Genomic DNA, 17,988 nt, shown 5'->3' on the forward strand with positions numbered 1-17,988 from the left:
TGCTGGTTTTCTGCTGCAAACCATCATGGTTACGTTTGCACAACTTCCCATGAGCTGGTTAACCCAACAGCAGTGTGTGGCGGAGAGAGTTCCCCTAACTCTCCACTTCCTTTTTCAGAGAGAAGAAGCCGATTGGCTGGGACACAGACATCTCCTGGCTGACAGGAGAGGAGCTGCATGTAGAAGTGTTGGAGAATGTGCCGCTCACTACACACAATTTTGTAAGTACAGTCAGACCTACATATAAACATACACTCATAATGGTATTGTTTTGCCTGACCAGGTCCTGTTTGTGTGTTTGACAGGTGAGGAAGACCTTCTTCACGCTGGCTTTCTGTGACTTCTGCAGAAAGCTGCTCTTCCAGGGTTTCCGCTGTCAGACCTGTGGCTACAAGTTCCATCAGCGCTGCAGCACGGAGGTTCCCCTCATGTGTGTCAACTATGACCAGCTAGAGTAAGTTAAACGCACACACAAACACACGCACACACACAGGGATGAACCATGGTGCTGTCACCAGTTTGACATCAGATCTACTGTACTGTACAACTCCGATTCCCCTGCAAAATTGGGATGCTGTAAAATGTTAATAAAAGCATAATGCAGTGATTTTTTAAACAAACTGTGTTTAACAGTTTTATGAATGTTTCTAAGCCCGTATAGTAATATCCTTTTATATCACATGTCTGCAGCCTGCGGCTTCAGAGCCTAACACGGCTCTTTAGCCCCTTTCCAGTGGCTCCCTGTGACTTCGGCAAAAAATTATATGGAATGAATAAAGGTTATATTCCAGTGTTTCCTCTACATTCATTTAGGAGTGGCGGCCCACCACTCCTAAATCCTTGCCGCCGCTCCTTCAAATTTCTTTTTTTTTTTCTTTCTTTTTTTTTTTTTTTATTGTTGACGCAAATACACCACCTCCGCATCTCTCCACCTTCAAAACAGACTCCTGTCGGGTACTTGGAAGCACTAAGGTAAACTGCAGATAACTATCTTGCTCAGTATGGAAATAGACTTGCGCGTGCTCATTTGCATGATGCTAGCGTTGTTTGGGGGGCGCGGTCGTCAAGCACGTCAAGCACCTAGGCGACAGGGCAGAGTCAGAGGAGCGAATTTCAAATGAACAATAAAGCAGCGAATTACCGGCCGGAGAAGAGGTAGACATAAGTTATTAGCTTGAGATAACTTGACATAGATTTTACAAGTTAAACAGACGTTCACAATATGTTGATGACCAGCTAACGTTACGTAACTTATCGGTAGTTTAAGTTAATTTGGCCCGGTGCCAACTCAGTGTCGTTCACGTGAGTAAACTAATTGATAGTATTAGGCTAACGTTAATATCTACACGCCATTATGTAACAACTGACTGCATTTTTCAGATGAGTTTATTGAAATATTTCTCTAAGAAGAGAAACGGAACGCCTGCCCCCGCTGCTGAAAAAAATCCTAGAGGAAACACTGTATTCTAAACATTTTTAATTTTCATTTATCATTGTTGCAGGCCTTTGAAAAGGTTGAGACAACTCAAAATTCTGAAAAAATTTTACCAACAATTAATATTTTGTTGAGGTAATTTACTTTTCGTCTTTAGATAAACTCTTTGAGTCTTAGAAACCCAAAAATGATTCCAGTGGATGGGTCGGTTTGCTGGTGTATGACACTGAAGTGCATTCACGCTGCATGTTTTATTGGTGATGCCCCAAGTTTTTCAACAGCGTCAAAAAAAACCCATCACCCATCTGTTTCATGTCAGACTTTAGTCAGTCTAAAGCCGGTATTCCACTGCATGATACGACTCAACTCTACTTGCTTCTTGTACCAGGCACTTTGTTTTCCACTGCAGACTGTACTCCCTCAAGACAGAGCTGATTGTCATAGTGTTGCTAAACTGTACATTTACTGCCAGATGGTCAGTTTTCATTGCTTCATCTTTCTCCTTCATCACTCTCACTCACTCAAACATACACCCACTACCGTACGCTACTCCCAGTTTGCACACCTAAGTTTGAACTTTTTGGAGCATTTCCAGCAAAACAAATTGGTTTGGAACTTGGAAAGCTGCGACCAAAAGATCTATTTTGCAGGTCGTTGTTCATTGTGCAACACACTCCATTAATTATGTATCTTTGATCGGAATAGTTCTGCTAAAAACTGGCAGAAATGCGGGCTGGTTTGACTCCAGCCTTGAGTCAAGTTGTGCTTTGAATGAGTTAAATTAATTAAGCAACCTTTAATGTTCTGCAGCTTGTTGCTAGTGTCCAAGTTCTTCGAGCATCACCCGTTCACCCAGGAAGAGGTTTCCTCAGAGGGGACCACCCCCGTGTCTGAGGCTTGTCCGTCACTCCCCCCATCCGACTCCACTGGGTGAGTCCCCCACCTTCAGAGGAGGAGTCCTTTGAGTCCATTTTTGAACAACACAACATAGAGGTTCATGCATAAACATGAGCAGAAATGTCTCCTAAATGTCTGTTTTATCATGTTTTTACTAACACATTTCTTCTCTCCAGGTCTATATGCCACACCACTGTGTCCCCATCCAAGTCCATACCCATCCCGCCCAGTTTCCGGCCCAACGAGGAGGACCACCGCAACCAGTTTGGCCAGCGGGACCGTTCGTCCTCCGCCCCAAATGTCCATATCAATACCATCGAGCCTGTCAACATTGATGTGAGTCTGCTGGACAGAAGCTGATGTCAGTCATTAACACTGTTAACTGTTAACATTAACATTAACCAGAGATGAAGAGCTAACCAAAACACACTGCAGGTCTGTTTGGCTGATTGTTGAGCATTTAGCTCACCTTCAGAGAATTTGATCTGTCATTAGGTGCCATTTCATCTAAAACTTGAAAAGAGCAAAAAATTAGTTGACAATACTCTATCCTCGGGCTGGGTGATATGGACAAACTTGAGGACAGCTTGTGTTTTAATCAATTTTTTATGCCTCTTTGCCAGCGACAGCCTTGCCTGGAGGATAGAGATTCCCAGATTGATTGGCCAGTGATGATTGTCCTTGATATTCAGTAACGTACATTATCAAGAGATTGGAATTAATGTTGTCTTGTCGCTGATTGTGAAAACCAATCAATGACCCAACTGAGATGGTGTCATTGTCTTTGTATATCAATAACTCATCCCAAGCTATCAGTATTGGTCGATATGACTTATAGACAATCGGCAGTTAGGATCAGCACCAAAACAATGTGATTGGGGCATCTCTACCCAAGGCCTTGTGTTTTTGGGTTGTCCATCTGTCCTATTTCCTTAAGGGAAGCAAACATGCACCTCCAGCCTCTACACTTGATGTGAAAATAGTTACTGAGGGTGCTGCTACAGTAAATTGTACAGTATAAAGTGTCCAGTATGGTGAATGTTGTTTGTATAAAATGTTCTTATTAATTTCTCTTCTTCCTTCCTTTCAGGACCTGATTCGAGATCAGGGCTTACCGAGGTCAGATGGAGGTAAGGATCACAGCAGGAAATGTCTGACTCATTCTGTGGTTTTTTTTCCCACCATCCCGCGTCTGCGTGCTCTTGGTCTTTTGTGTGTGTGTGTGTGAAGTTCAGACCCTAGAAGTTAAGTCAGTAGCCGAGGACACACACAATTTCTTCAGATCTGTGGGTCAGGGTTTCTGGAAGAACAAAACTTCCACTTCAGCAGACCTCGTTTCCTTTGTTCAGTCTGACTTTGAGCTGCTCCGCCGAGTCAAAGCTCCTCGTCCGGAGTGTTGGGAGGAAAACATGTAGCTGATGAGATGTTCAACTTCATTACAAGAGTGAAAATTAAATCATCATCTCTTTAGTAGGTTAAAACAGCCTGTCTGAAACTTTAGTGTGTATCCAGTAGTACGCGAGATGCATATTATTTCCAAATATCACATTATGTAACCACTGGACGCTACGCCAGCATTAATATCTCACAATGCAATGCAGCAGTGACAACAACAACATAACAGACAAAGGCAGACAGTGACTGAGGCAGCTCTATGGAACGTCAGAAACACTTTCATTTTAATATGGGTCAGGAATATATTTTTTAAATGAATACATTGTTGGCACTGGTTACCACAGTTACACGTCTCCAGCCGGCTAATAGGCTCTGAAGAAGTGATATGATACCTGCTGACCAATGAATTTGACAAAGATACGTACTACTGTTTATTAAACAGTTCACAACTGAAACAATAAATGTGTAATGTGTGATTTTGGACACAGGTGTCTTTAGTGTTCTCTGGTTCCTGTCCTTCGATCTATGAAATACAGGCTTCAGGACCTATAAAAGTGATGCACAGTCACACCTTAAGTTAGCTGATGTTACTTAAATGTTAGATAAGTAGCGACATCAGTTGTTAGATAGTTACACCTTATAGCTAAAGTTGGCAAAACACTAGCAAGCAAGCTAATCTACAATCAATGGTTAGCTAGTTTTAGGATTTTGCTGAACTATAGAGCCTGACTGACACTGGATTTTGAGGCTGATGCTGAATAATGATCGATTATATATTGATATATTTATGCTATTTATACAGGATATATACATAAATACATTTTTTGTAATGGTCCCTCAAATGTGGTGATGGAGGCAGAATATTTAACAGTTGAACAATATATATATATATATATATAATATTTAAATAAAAACAATTATGTACGTAAAAAAAAAAAAAAAAAATACCCCCACAAAAGTTTATTAGCGTATACTGGACAACATGTACACCAATACAGTATAGACTGATACAACTATGATGTCAGGCTCAAAGTTTTCCCTGCTAACACACATGAGATTGACATCAGTCTTCTTATCTCTTGTCCAAAAAGAAAGCAAATCAGATTATGTCCCAAAATGTTGACACTGACATTTCTTTCAAATATGCCAAGTTAAATGTGGCTGCGTGAAACCTGCAGATACCCTGACAAACAGAGCTAAGCTAACGTGCTAAAAGTTAAGTGTGGCAGGTGGACTCTCCATCCATCCAGACGCTGAGTTGTAGCCATGGTCAGTAGGTAGTTGGAGGTCAGAGGGGCAGGGTGAGTAGCAGTGATGGTCTGTCTGTTTCTCTCTGCCCTGCAGCCCCCCCGACCCACCCCGCCCGCTGCTTGAGGAAGCACCGAACACGGACCTCAAGCCCCCTCCTATACTCCTACCCCAATGACATAGTGTTTGATTTTGAGCCCGAGCCTGTTTTCCGAGGTAGTTAGGCCTCTGTGTGTTCCTGTGTCCTTCACCCCTCCTCACCTCCACCTCCCCCCACCCTCCCCCACACACCACCACCCCACCCAGCCCTGTGTCACATCCACTGTGTGTCCCCCTCTTTCTCTCTCTTTATGTCCTCACATGCTCACTGTAGCACACACCTGACAGCTCCCAGGTTACACACACTTCTCACCTCCACTCTGATCACACACGACGACGTCTCTGGATGGTGCTTTGATTGATGAAACACTCCTTTTGATCAAGTCATGTTAACTCTTGTCAATAAATGAAAAATCAATAATAAAATTAAAATGAAATATCTAGTGCAGTGTGGAAGCACGCACATAACTGCATTTGTTTAGTTGGCTGATAAATTTAAAATAGAACATAATCAATATGACTTTAAGTATTTAAAGGGTAAGTTCACCAAAAAAAAGATAGTGTGTTTGATAGTGTTTTGTCAGTTGTGACTTCAATTCTGATCAAAAATGTGATTTGCGATTTAAATTGCAATTCTTTAAATATATATACTGTATAATATATTGTATATATATGTATTCATCATAAATTAAAGTTGCAATGTGTAAGATATGGCCAGAACTTTGATCAAACGTTCAAAAAATGAACATTATCAACAGAATATGAAGAAGTAACAGTTATGATCTTATGTTAAAGACCTTGCAGAGATGTTAGGGCTCAACAATAATGATTTCTCGCACAGGGCAAGTAAAATGCCACTTAGGGCTAGTAAATCTAGCAAGTGACTTGTTCAACCAGGCAAGTGGTACAAAAGGATTTAAACCAACAAACTGTTTTGATAATTGATTAATCAATAAAGTAATGTTTCATGCAAAAATGGCAGAAAATGCTGCTTTCAGCCTCTCAAATACAATGTATATAATATATTTATCTCTCTGTGATCATATGAAATTGGATGTCGTTGGAATTTGGACTAACAAACCAAGAATTCACCTTTGACTTTGAAAAACAATCACAGAATATTATCTGACTTTTTTTAAGTATTGAAGCCCTAAATTAAACATTACAAATAACTTAATTCTTTGTTGTTGTTATTTGGTGACTGCTAATAAATAAATAAAGGGGCAACTGTCTGACTCATTTGCCAGACCAGACAAGTGGAAAAAAAAAACAAAATGTGAACCCTGGATTGATGGTTTCTGAAGTTAACATGTTAGCATGCATTTCTCTCTTTTACCAAACTAAAATTAGCTTAGTTACCGTGTTTCTTTGTCATCCCCTGGAAACAGAGTCCTGGTCGGAGCCGCTGTAATTGACCTCAGTACTGTATTCTCTGTCATCAGACTGGTCTCTGTTGGTCTCGGACGCTGTGTTCGGCCCCAGTCGATCTGCGTTCACTGATTAGCCTTTTCCATCAACATTTGTCCAAAGATAGTTACACATATTTCATATTTTACACATTGCTCCTTTAAGCCAAAAACTGAGCAGGTAATTTGAAATAATAAATTTAACTAATTGAAAGTGTTGTTGAGCTAAGCCAGGCTAAATCCTGGATCCTGGCATTGAGATGAAATCATTAACTGCCATCCAGCCAAGCACCCCCCACTTCTCCTCTGCATGTGACCAAACACACAAACACAGATACAGATAATCAATCCCTGTCCTCCTCTCCTTTACTCCTCTGCTTTCTCTCACCTTTTTTTTTTTTTTTACCAGTGCTTCCTCTCCACCTCACCTCTTCTTTTTTTATTGTTTCCCCTCTTTCCATCCCTGATCCCCCTCCAGGCTCCACCACAGGGCTATCGGCCACGCCTCCCGCCTCTTTACCTGGCTCTTTGACCAATGTCAAGGTTCCGCAGAAGTCGCCATGCCAACAGAGGGAGCGCAAGTCGTCGTCCTCGTCTGAGGACCGCAATAAGATGGTGAGAGTTTGTCGTAGTTGTTGTATTCCTCCTGCAGTTCACTGCGTGTGTGTGTGTGTGTGTGCCTGTGCTGACTGAGTGTCCTGTGAACAGAAAACCCTGGGGAGGAGGGACTCCAGTGACGACTGGGAGATCCCCGAGGGTCAGATCACTCTGGGTCAGAGGATAGGCTCTGGATCCTTTGGAACTGTCTTCAAGGGAAAGTGGCACGGTAAGACTAATATTATAGTCTATTGATTCATCAGTCAAATATTTTAATGATTAAACATTAAGTTTATAAAATAGGCTTGGGTATTACAGTATAGGGAATGATTTATGATACCTAGTAGCAGGTACTGAAAATCAGTCTTATTGAAGGTAGGTATTAAAAACCTTTGTTTTATTGAGTGAAAATAAAAATATAAAATTATTGGGGGTAGAAAATAAATAATTTGGTGGTCATTTCTGCTCTGTAGCCTAGGCCTCCTTGCTAATTAATTAAATGTAACTAAATATGGGATCATGAAAATATTGACACATATAACTTTATTTTGACATGACTTCTTCCAAGTATAAAAGCAGTCTGTTAGCCACATGATGGATGTGTGAACTATATGATGTGTTCTGTGGTAGCAAGTGTCATCAGGTCCCTAAGCAAGAATCTATGGAATAATGGGGCGTTTTTTTTCCTCTATATTCATTATGACTGGGTTAAAAAAATTGATTAAACAATTCAAATAGATTTTCCTTTGCCTGATCTAATATCCATTCAAAAAAAAACAAAATCGGTCTTTTGGTAGATGTCTTTTCTCCTGCAGACGTGTGGTACAGTCTGCAGTTTTAACCCTGTTAGTCTAATGAGTTGTTGTAGCGCGATGTTGGTTAGGTCATGTTTAATAAAAAGTACATGATTAATGTAACTGCTTTGGGGTCAATTCTTAATGTAGACGTTAATATTTTTAAAAATTCACCAGGTTAGAGAGTTCCTTGTACAGTTTACAGCATTAGTTCTCTGATAATATCTTTCATATCCAAGCAAAATTGGTATTGAAATGTCACAAACCAAATTGATGTCGAATTGAGCTGAATTGTGACTCGAATCGAATCGAGACCTTTTGAATTGAATCAGAATGGGAAATCTGAATTGATATCCAGCTCTAGTATTCATTTATCTACGGACCATAAGCATTTAAACCCAGCAAGACTTGTATAAGAAGGCTTATTGCATATTACACATGTATAGACAGGCGCTGACTTGAGTTGAACATTGTGAGGACAAAAATTGTCGGCCTATATTACATGAAGGTGTGAGGCAGTGAGGGGTAGGGATTAATGTTTTACTGAAAATTACACATTTTCTATCCTGGAAACAGAAGCACACTATCCCAGTGTTTGTGGGTTCTAAACCTGATCACTTTAGTGTTCTGTCTGCTGATATTATTATTATTGAGGCAGAAGAACATCATTAATCAACATTATAATAAACATAATATAAACTGTGCAGGGTCCATGCAGCTTGACCTTCACTGCAGCTTCATGCGAAGATGAAAAAAACAAATCCAGCCTCATGGGAGTGAGATTTTACAATTCTTCATATTTTAATCTTAAGAAAATGAATTAAGTCATTTCAAAGCAGGTGTGAGACATCATGTTGTGTGTCTAATTCATGGTAGAGACTAAAGTTACTGTATTAACTTGATTAATGATCAGAGTGTTTGAATTCATGGCATTTTGTGATTTCTATTAGTTAATTAGTTAAAGTGCTTGGTGTGCTCAGCTGGTAACACATAACAAAACACACACTACCCTGCATGAAAATTAAATAGAATCATATATGTAGCACATGCTATGACTGTATTTTCCTTTCCTGTCAAATGCCAATTAAATGTGTTAGTCTATGGCTATTTTACAACTGCATTTTTTCCTGCTTTGCCTCAAGACTGGGGGGTCGCTGCAACACCACCTTCAACTTTGGGAGGGTATAAAATCCAGTGGCCCCTGTAGATGGAGCCTATGCATGTGTACTACAAAGACTACTATCACCATTTGTTTTTTTCACAAAAATACCTGGAGCCCAAAGTGATGTCTTCAGATGTCTTCTTTTGTCCAGAACCCAGAGACTCTTCATTTACTGTCATAAATAACAAAGAAAAGCAGCAAATTCTCACATTTAAGAAGCCGGAAGCAGCAAATATTTATTCTTTCAATCAACTAATTGATTAATCGACTGATCATTGCAGCTCTACACCAACTCCATCCCACATCCACAGTCAGAAATACTCACCAAATATTTCATCTGCCTCTGAAAATAGACATGCTGCAAAAATCCAAAATACAGATGTAAAATGTGACACAAACTGAGAATAAATTAATTAGAGTTGAACGATTTTGAAAAAATATCTAATTGTGGTTATTTTGTGTATTTGTGATAGTACAGGTAAAGATCATTTTTCCATCATTGTTCTTATTTTGATTGGGAAAAAAAGTCTGTAGAATCTGATTTGTAGGACAGGATTCAGAACATTCATTAGTTTAAAAGGTTTTAGACACACATTTTGCCTTTAACAAATATTGTACCTACTGCCATTTGAAAATTGTAGAAAGCCATATTATGATTTTGATAACATTTTGATTAATTGTGCAGCCCTAAAATGAATAAATTAAATGGTAAAGTAAATAAACAGGGACATTTACACAAATACATATTTTATGTATTGTGTGATTTATTTTATATGGATTTTGGCACTTTTGGTCGTCCATACATGTCCTCCTGTTTGATTAGTAGCAGAGAGAGTGCAGAGGCAGAGGGGTTGTTTACTTGAATATGTTAGTCTGGTCTGTCTGACTCATTGATCCTTTCTCAAACTGAGGTATGTAACAATTCCAACAGTATTATTAAAAAGTACACAACCAAAAGAGTTAGTTCAGTAGTCATGGGTAAAAGAAATAAACCAGGTCCATCCTCTTGTTAAGAATGAACAAATCAGTGAATGTGAAAACATCTTTGTTCAGTCTGACATGTCCTCGGCCTCTTCCCAGGTGACGTGGCGGTGAAGATGTTGAACGTCACTGCTCCCACACCACAACAGCTCCAGGCTTTCAAGAATGAAGTGGGAGTCCTCAGGTAACGTCTGCCCTCTGCACTTAACATTAACATCATATCCTCCTTTAAGAAAGCGAGTCGCAACTGCGGCGGTCCTGTATTTTCATGAACCTTTGCGTGTGTTTGCACCAGGAAAACGCGTCATGTGAACATCCTGCTGTTCATGGGCTACACCACCAAGCCTCAGCTGGCCATCGTGACCCAGTGGTGTGAAGGCTCCAGTCTGTACCACCACCTGCACATCATCGAGACCAAGTTTGAGATGATCAAGCTGATCGACATCGCCCGGCAGACCGCTCAGGGCATGGAGTGAGTCCCTCCACAGATACAGCAGCCGTACAATCACATTTCACCGTGTGTGTGCTGTCAGTCTAATAACTTTCTTCTTTTCCTCCTCAGTTACCTGCACGCCAAATCAATCATCCACAGAGATCTGAAAAGCAACAGTATCCTTCTGAAACTGTCACCCAATCACATCATCTCTCTGACTGTCATCTGTTGACGATGTTGGGATTTATTTTGTATGAGCTACTTATCCATAGTCAGTGTATGAGAGGCAGCAGGTGTACTGCTGTAAATCTGTGTATCAGTTAAATGTATGTTGTATTTAGAACATTACCACCACTTTGTCTTGCTGTCAGACAGACTTTTGATGGGAAGCCACTGTTATATGAGCCAAATATTACTTTCTGCAAAGCAACCAGACTCATTAAGCAAAAACAGTGATTTGCTTGAAACAGGAGACAGAAGAAGTCAAACAGAAGACAGGAGCTGCTGGTCTGCTGCTGCCTCCATCTTAGTGTGTTTGTGTTGTTGTGTGACTTTAGTGTCTTAAAGGTTAGTTCAAATTTACCAGAGTCACACAATAACACAAGCTCTTCTACTTACTCTTCTTTGTCTTCTTGCACTTCTGTTTTTTACTCTTCTTTTCACCCTTCTTCTTCTAACTCTTCTTACTCTCCTTTGTCTACTTACTCTTCTTGTTCTTCTTCCTCTTCTTCCTGTTCATCTTCTTTCTTTCCTTCTTCATCTTCTTACTCTTCTTCATCTTACTTTTCTCATTCTTTTTCTTACTCTTCTCTCTTCATCCTCTTCATCTTCTTACTCTTTGTCTTCTCCTTACTTTTCTTCTTCTTACTCTTCTTTTTCATACTCTTTTTCTTCTTACCAGCTGACAGCAAGTTAGCAGTTTGTAGTATGTTTCTCTAAAGTGGGGGTGTGTCGACTGCCATTGACTGTAGGTGACACACTGATTATGGATCAGTTCTTCATACAATCACACTTCAAAGAAACTCATAAAATGATCCCTTTAAGGGACTGTAGAAGAAGAGAGTGTTTCCTTGACCTCATCTCCTCCAGATATTTTCCTCCACGAGGATCTGACAGTGAAGATCGGTGACTTTGGTCTGGCTACGGTCAAGTCCCGCTGGAGTGGCTCCCACCAGTTTGAACAACTGTCTGGATCTATACTGTGGATGGTCAGTGGTCATCTGCTGCCACTGATCCTTCAACGAGTTTTCACTTGAATAAAAGAAAGAAATGTTTAGTCTTTGTGAGGATGAGTGTGTAGTTATATTCGTCTGTGTAACCTGTTGTCTCTCTCAGGCACCAGAGGTGATCCGGCTGCAGGACAAGAATCCCTACAGCTTCCAGTCAGACGTCTACGCCTTTGGCATCGTGCTGTACGAGCTCATGTCAGGAGCACTGCCCTACTCCAACATCAACAACAGAGACCAGGTGAGAGGAGTCTCCAGTCACACTCACACCTCATGTTTTAATAAACCAAAACATCTGCACATTGCTACAGTGTGTTTTATTTTTTCATAGCAGTCAGAGCAAAGCTCAGTGCGTCCCTGGTTAGACATGTACCAAACCCCTTCACACATGATTAACTGTGCAGTGTGACGTCTCAGACCAAAATAACCCCAGTGAGGAGAAACATAGGTACCCTGCCCCTGTGGGTCACACCACACATTTGCATGTGTTTTGCCACAGAAACATCTGCATGCACCAGCAGTGTCACTCTCAAATATAGAAACAGATTTCCCCCAAACCAGCTGCTGATGTTGGTTCTGAGGGGCCGGGCAGCTCTGCTGTATTTGCTCTTCTTCTTCTTCTTCTTTTTTCTTCTTCTTCTTGTTCTTCATCTTCTATATCTTACTCTTCTTCATCATCTCCTTACTCTTCACCTTCCTCTTTCACTTTGTCTTTTTATTCTTGATCTTCTTACTGGTTTTCTTTTTAGTCGTCCTTGTCCTCTTACTATTCTTCTCTTTACTCGTCTTCTCATTCTTACTTCTAGTCTTGTTACTCTTCTTTTTTGTCTTCTTGCTCTTCAGCTTCTTACTCGTTTTGTCTTTTCTTCCTCTAACTCCTCTTTGTTTTACTCTTCCTCTTACTTGTCCTCTTCCTCTTCTCTCTGTTTTTACTTTTCATCTTCTCACTCTTCTTCTTGTTCTTACTCTTTGTCTTACTCTTCTTTGTCTTTTTACTCTTCTTCATTTTCATACTCTTCTTCTTTTTACTCTTCATCTTTTCTGTGAAGATTCTCAGTCATCTAGGTCATTCGTAGAAGGGATATTGTAGGCGACTTGGTTGGAGAACCCAACAAAGTCCAGTTGCCTACGATAACCCTTCTATGAATCTTCTTCATCTTCCTCCTCTTTCACTTTTCTTCGTCTTCTTACTCCTATTATTTTTCTTCTGTTTCTGCTTGCTCTTCTTCTACACATATAGCTTTAAAGAACTAGCTTCAAATCTTAGTAAGTCATCAAAACAAAAAATCCATTTTAAGTTTTAACTGTTACTTAACCTGAAGGAAACAATATTATTAACAGGCAAATTATATGAAATTATATTTATTTTGTGTTGATCAATGCATCAATGCACCTAATTTAATAGCTTTTTATAATAAATTCCTAGCTTCTGTGGTATTCTAGGGGCACAGTTCAGTCTTGTATTCTGACAATTTGTACTACAGCGCTACAAAAAAAATCATCCTGCAAATAGAAACTGTAATGACATATCTGCTCTCACAGATCATATTCATGGTGGGGCGAGGGTACCTGTCTCCTGACCTCAGCAAGGTGCGTAGCAACTGTCCGAAGGCCATGAAGAGACTGATGGCCGACTGCCTGAAGAAGAAGAGAGAGGAGCGACCCCTCTTCCCTCAGGTGAGACTAATAAATGCTAATGTTTTTATATTTCATTGCAAGGCAACAGATGCATGTGATTCATACATTAAAGACGGAATGAGCACCAATCTAATAAGTATGTTAACATATTATTATTATCATTAACAGCTGTATACAGCTGTATCTAAATCTCATTGCAAATCTGGTCATTATTTATTCTGTATTTCTGTTTGGTATTGTTTTTTTCTACATATACATTTTATTTTTTAAATGTAAAATGAATCAAATCAAGTCAGAAATGTTAATTTGCAACTTTTTGACAATATAGTCGTTAGTAAGACTTTTCCTTTTAATGAAAATTCAACATTTCTTCCATGTTTTCCTGTTTTCTTGATATGTTCAGTTTAATGTCCATTAACACAGCACTCATTCTTTCTTTCTGTGTTAAGTTTCCTCCAGAGATATTTCACATTAAAAGCCTTCCAGCTGCTCAAAGGGCATAATCTCTCCTTACATGAAAATGTAAAGTCACTGCCTTCAGTATTTTTCCTTGCCTGTATTACTGACTGGCCTTTACTTGTTCATGCCGACCACATCGACATGCCGATGGTGTTTGAATCAGTCAGTGATGACTGGAGACTGTGATGCAGCCCCAGGAGAGAGGTTTGATCTAAAATGTTTAGAAAAGTTTGCCCTATTTCCTTTTATCCACTTTCTGTGAATTCTATGTCACATACATATTTGGTCCCAGTAGCTCACAGATTTGATCAGCTGCGCCACCAGAGGGCCTCAGAGGCTTCTGAGCTGAGGAAATCAGCTGAATGCAGCTGTGACTTCAGACACAGCACACAGCATTGTTCATGGTTGTGTTTAGTGGTGAGTGGTGACCACACTGATGCTGACTGCTGTGGCTGTACTGTGTGTTCCGTCAGATCCTGGCGTCCATCGAGCTGCTGGCTCGCTCATTACCCAAAATCCACCGCAGCGCCTCAGAGCCCTCGTTAAACCGAGCCGGCTTTCAGACGGAGGACTTCAGCTTGTACGCCTGCGCCTCACCCAAAACCCCCATCCAGGCTGGGGGCTATGGTGAGCTAAGACACACAAACATCAGTGTCAGCAGTACACGAGCAGACATTTTAATTTTCATTTATTATTGTTGTAGATGTTTGAAAATGTTGAGACGACTCACATTCTTAAGTTTTACCAACTACTAATCTTTTGTTGAGCAAATTTACTTTACTTCTTTAGATAAACTTAAATCTTTAGTAGAGACCCAGAAAATTGTATTTAAAAAACTATAGAGTAAATTCATTCAAGTGAAAGTTAATGATAGTTAAAGTTTTACTATTTTTAATTAAAACCATTTAATTTTCAGGCACTAAAATAAAGACAAATCAGGTTCACAGTCAATGTGACCAAATTTTGAAATACATTTTTCTGAGTTTCTAAAACTCAAAGATTCAACTTTATCTAAAGTAAATTTTGGATTACATGTTGGATTATAGGCCGGCAAAACTTTTCCAAAATGTATCTCAAAACTGAAGACTTGGGCTCACAACTCAAAAATCTATTGCAGGTCTCTTTTGTTTATTTGTTAATTAATTAATTTATTTAACAGGGACAGATTACAGCTACTTAGCTGCACCAGAGTTAGCTATAAGCTAATTTTCGTCTGTAGTCCCTGGGCAGGAATCAGAGAATAACTTCTCTGACACAATCTTCAGGGAGAAGAGAGTTTTTTTTCTTCTTTTGGCCAGAAATGGCCCTTTTCGTCATAAAGGTTGCAGACCCCAGCACTGAAGATATAAAACTCCAAGTATACAAATAAAAGTTAACACAGGCACACTTACCTGTGCTGAATTTTGTCACTAATGTCACTCCATATAAGGGGACACCTATATTGTGAGGACATTTCTGCTTACATCGTTGGTTGGGTTGCTTGACTAATTTTCTTTTTTATCTCTTTTACTTCTCAGGGGAGTTTTCGGCATTTAAGTAAGTGCTGCAGATCCCACCAGTCCATCCCTCGTCACTTCTCAAAAGTCTCGTGTCCATGCGGTGGATTCATTCATTACTGAAAAAACAAATAGTCTCAAAGAATGTGCTTTTTTCTTCGTCTGTCAACCTGAAGAAGGCAGCCTCATTGGAGTCCTTCCAACAAACAGCTGTCCAGCAGGCAAACGGCCACCGTGACAGACAGACAAAACTGAATTTGGGAAAAATAAAATACAAAAAAAAAAAAAAAAAGAAACTTGAATGACACAAAAGGAAAAAAAAGAAAACCAAGACACAAAGATATCCATACCAAAAGAGTTTTAGGAGGAGATGGCAAACTCCACAGATTGACTTGCCTGCTGGAGGGAAAAGATGAAGGCAAAAGGAAGGAGAGACGGAGGTGAAATGTCAAGAGAAGTCGAGGCTTTGGGCGCCACTCGTCCCTTCATTTCCTGCGCGGGTGTGGAGGGAGGCCGGTTCATCAGCCGGGCCGCTGAACTGCACTTTGAGCGACGGGCAGAACAGGACCTGTGGAAGGAGGAGAGGCCTCCCGTCCGTCCGTCCGTCGGGTGAGATGAAGGCCAGGCGTTAGCCCGCTCCCGAGACGAGCTGGAGGTCACTCAGCAGGGTTTAACCCCCAAGAAAGATGACTTGAAAGACAGATCTATTTTTATTTTTTCATATGTTCCTCATGTTTTAAATATTAGCTAGCACCTTGCTAGGAATGCTGAGCTTTTTTTGTCATTTGTTTCTTTTGCAGCACAGGCCTTTGCTTTTTGTGTTTTTGGGCTTAATGCTGACCAAATTCTGCAGAATACTGTATTTTGCCTTCTGGTTTGCCCCAAACAAAGTCCACATCTGTGACGAAACGGCAGCAGCTACTGACAAGATTCTGCTCTACCGTTTCAAAAATTTAAAAACCTTCCCATGAAAGCTAGTGAAGCAGTTCTTTCTGTAGAAAAGTCTGGAGCCGGCCCTGTTCCACCAACAACAGGAGCTGTTCTTTGGAGGCCCTTTTCCACCAAATAAGCTTTTGTTCTTGAACCGTTTCTGTTCAAGATTCTGGCAGCCTTGGTGCTATCTTGCAAACCAGACTGCATCAAGGATGTCATCAGCAGAGGGCGTTGCACAGTGTACAACAACCTGTACGATATGATACGTCCACTTCAGTTCTCAAGGAAAACCTGCTATTTTTTGGTTCCAGTTTGGAATCAACTTTTTGGAACAGTTTAAAATTAGGTGCACAAACCCAAACGGAGTGGGTCCCATGTTGGTGGAAAAGGCCTAAATGAAGAAAAATGCAAATATTTTTTGTAATGAAGCGACAGGAGATGGGTTTCTCATTCCATTTAAAAGGCCTGGTCTAAGCTAAGAAATGAGGTGCGTGTTAATTAGCGAGCTTTAGAGGATTTAGAAGATTTTGCTCCTGAGATGCTCTACCTTTCCAAAGGATTTCATGTCTGTGAAAGCAGCAGAATTGGTTTTATCCCAAGGTCTGTGGTGGGAAAAGTCGAGAGCCTGACATGGTGTCGCGACCAGAGAAGCTGTTCGTATGGAGGAAAAATTCCGATTTGTTTGGAGGGGTTTCTTCTTCTGTTCAAAGAGCCTGGTCGAAGCCAAGCTGCTGCCCAGCATTTCCACTGAGCTGAGGAGTGTGTACAGTACTTGTGGCTCCGAGCTTCGAAGTTGTTACATGGCATCTTTGCAACAAAGCTTTTCCAAGTGCATGTTGTGTCATCGTTCTTTTCTTTTTCTTTTCTGTTGTTTTTGTTTTTTTTTGATCATGTGGCTTTCATATTGCACTCGGCTTAAAATAGGACCTTACCTGTTGCAGCTGCTGACTGATGGGCTGCAGCGTTACCTGCTGAAAGGACCGGTGATCCTCCGGTTCCGTTAGTCTTGAAATGTTCTTTCAATCACACCTTTTTACTTTCTTTACACACATGCACCTGTACTTTTTTCATTCCAGCGTGTGTTAAGGGTTGTAGGTGTTATTATTACAGGTTATTTTTATTTTATCGTCGATGTTTGCCTTTTTCTGTACAGGCAGGCCTGCAGATATTTACTTATTTATGTGACTTTTTTTGTTTTGTTTTATGGATTTATTTTCAGAACCGCTTTATTTGAAGCTATCAGTCTTTCTTTTGACGCTTAGTCGTTTTAGTCTTTGCGACTCGTGTACTTGCACTTTGTAGAGATGGATCGAAGCAAATGAACGACTTGCCTTTTCTTTTTTTTTTTTTTTTATTGAAGATTAAATTGCGACATACATGAGCTGATGACCCAAAATTCAATTTCCAATGCACGAGTCATCTGCAGAGGCTGAACTGTGAATATTTTGCTGGGAAGGCTCAGTTGTCATCTATGGACTGTCTTTGATGAAGTATGTCGCCATACCTACAGTGATGAGAGCTGAAGGAATGAGACTGTTGGCCTGATACATGGATGTTATGGAGGTAGAGCACACAGCTGAAGCATCCAAACACTGACAGACTGGTTCTTCACATTCATCGAGGATCATGTACGTCTTTCCATCACTAACCCCCAGGCACCCCCGCCCTACAACAATGCTACTGCATGTTTTGTTGCCTAACCTTTACGGAACCATCTACATTCGGAAATACTCTTTATTATTTTTACAGCAAAGGCTTTTGTCTAACTTAGCACGATGTCTTGAAGCAA

The 17,988-nt window shown here is 40.3% G+C and overlaps 1 protein-coding gene across 2 annotated transcripts in view; it reads left to right on the plus strand.

Annotated features, from left to right (window-relative positions):
• braf (B-Raf proto-oncogene, serine/threonine kinase) overlaps positions 1-17,663 on the plus strand; it is a 32,771-nt gene extending 15,108 nt beyond the window's left edge. The window contains exons 5-20 of one of the 2 annotated variants that reach the window (XM_084710518.1): positions 119-221; positions 306-454; positions 2,246-2,365; positions 2,509-2,668; positions 3,423-3,462; positions 5,072-5,191; positions 6,959-7,095; positions 7,189-7,306; positions 10,114-10,198; positions 10,310-10,486; positions 10,577-10,623; positions 11,537-11,655; positions 11,783-11,914; positions 13,216-13,350; positions 14,244-14,397; positions 15,288-17,663. In XM_084710518.1, the coding sequence (XP_084566644.1) occupies positions 119-221; positions 306-454; positions 2,246-2,365; positions 2,509-2,668; positions 3,423-3,462; positions 5,072-5,191; positions 6,959-7,095; positions 7,189-7,306; positions 10,114-10,198; positions 10,310-10,486; positions 10,577-10,623; positions 11,537-11,655; positions 11,783-11,914; positions 13,216-13,350; positions 14,244-14,397; positions 15,288-15,310 (1,819 nt within the window). In that variant the 3' untranslated portion in view covers positions 15,311-17,663. The remainder of the gene's footprint in view (positions 1-118; positions 222-305; positions 455-2,245; positions 2,366-2,508; positions 2,669-3,422; positions 3,463-5,071; positions 5,192-6,958; positions 7,096-7,188; positions 7,307-10,113; positions 10,199-10,309; positions 10,487-10,576; positions 10,624-11,536; positions 11,656-11,782; positions 11,915-13,215; positions 13,351-14,243; positions 14,398-15,287) is intronic. The other variant, XM_084710519.1, reaches the window with a different exon arrangement.
• Positions 17,664-17,988: the final 325 nt, after the last annotated feature.

This window comes from Lutjanus erythropterus, chromosome 22 (genome assembly GCF_056507025.1).
Source record: "Lutjanus erythropterus isolate fLutEry1 chromosome 22, fLutEry1.hap2, whole genome shotgun sequence".
Taxonomy (NCBI): domain Eukaryota; kingdom Metazoa; phylum Chordata; class Actinopteri; order Lutjaniformes; family Lutjanidae; genus Lutjanus; species Lutjanus erythropterus.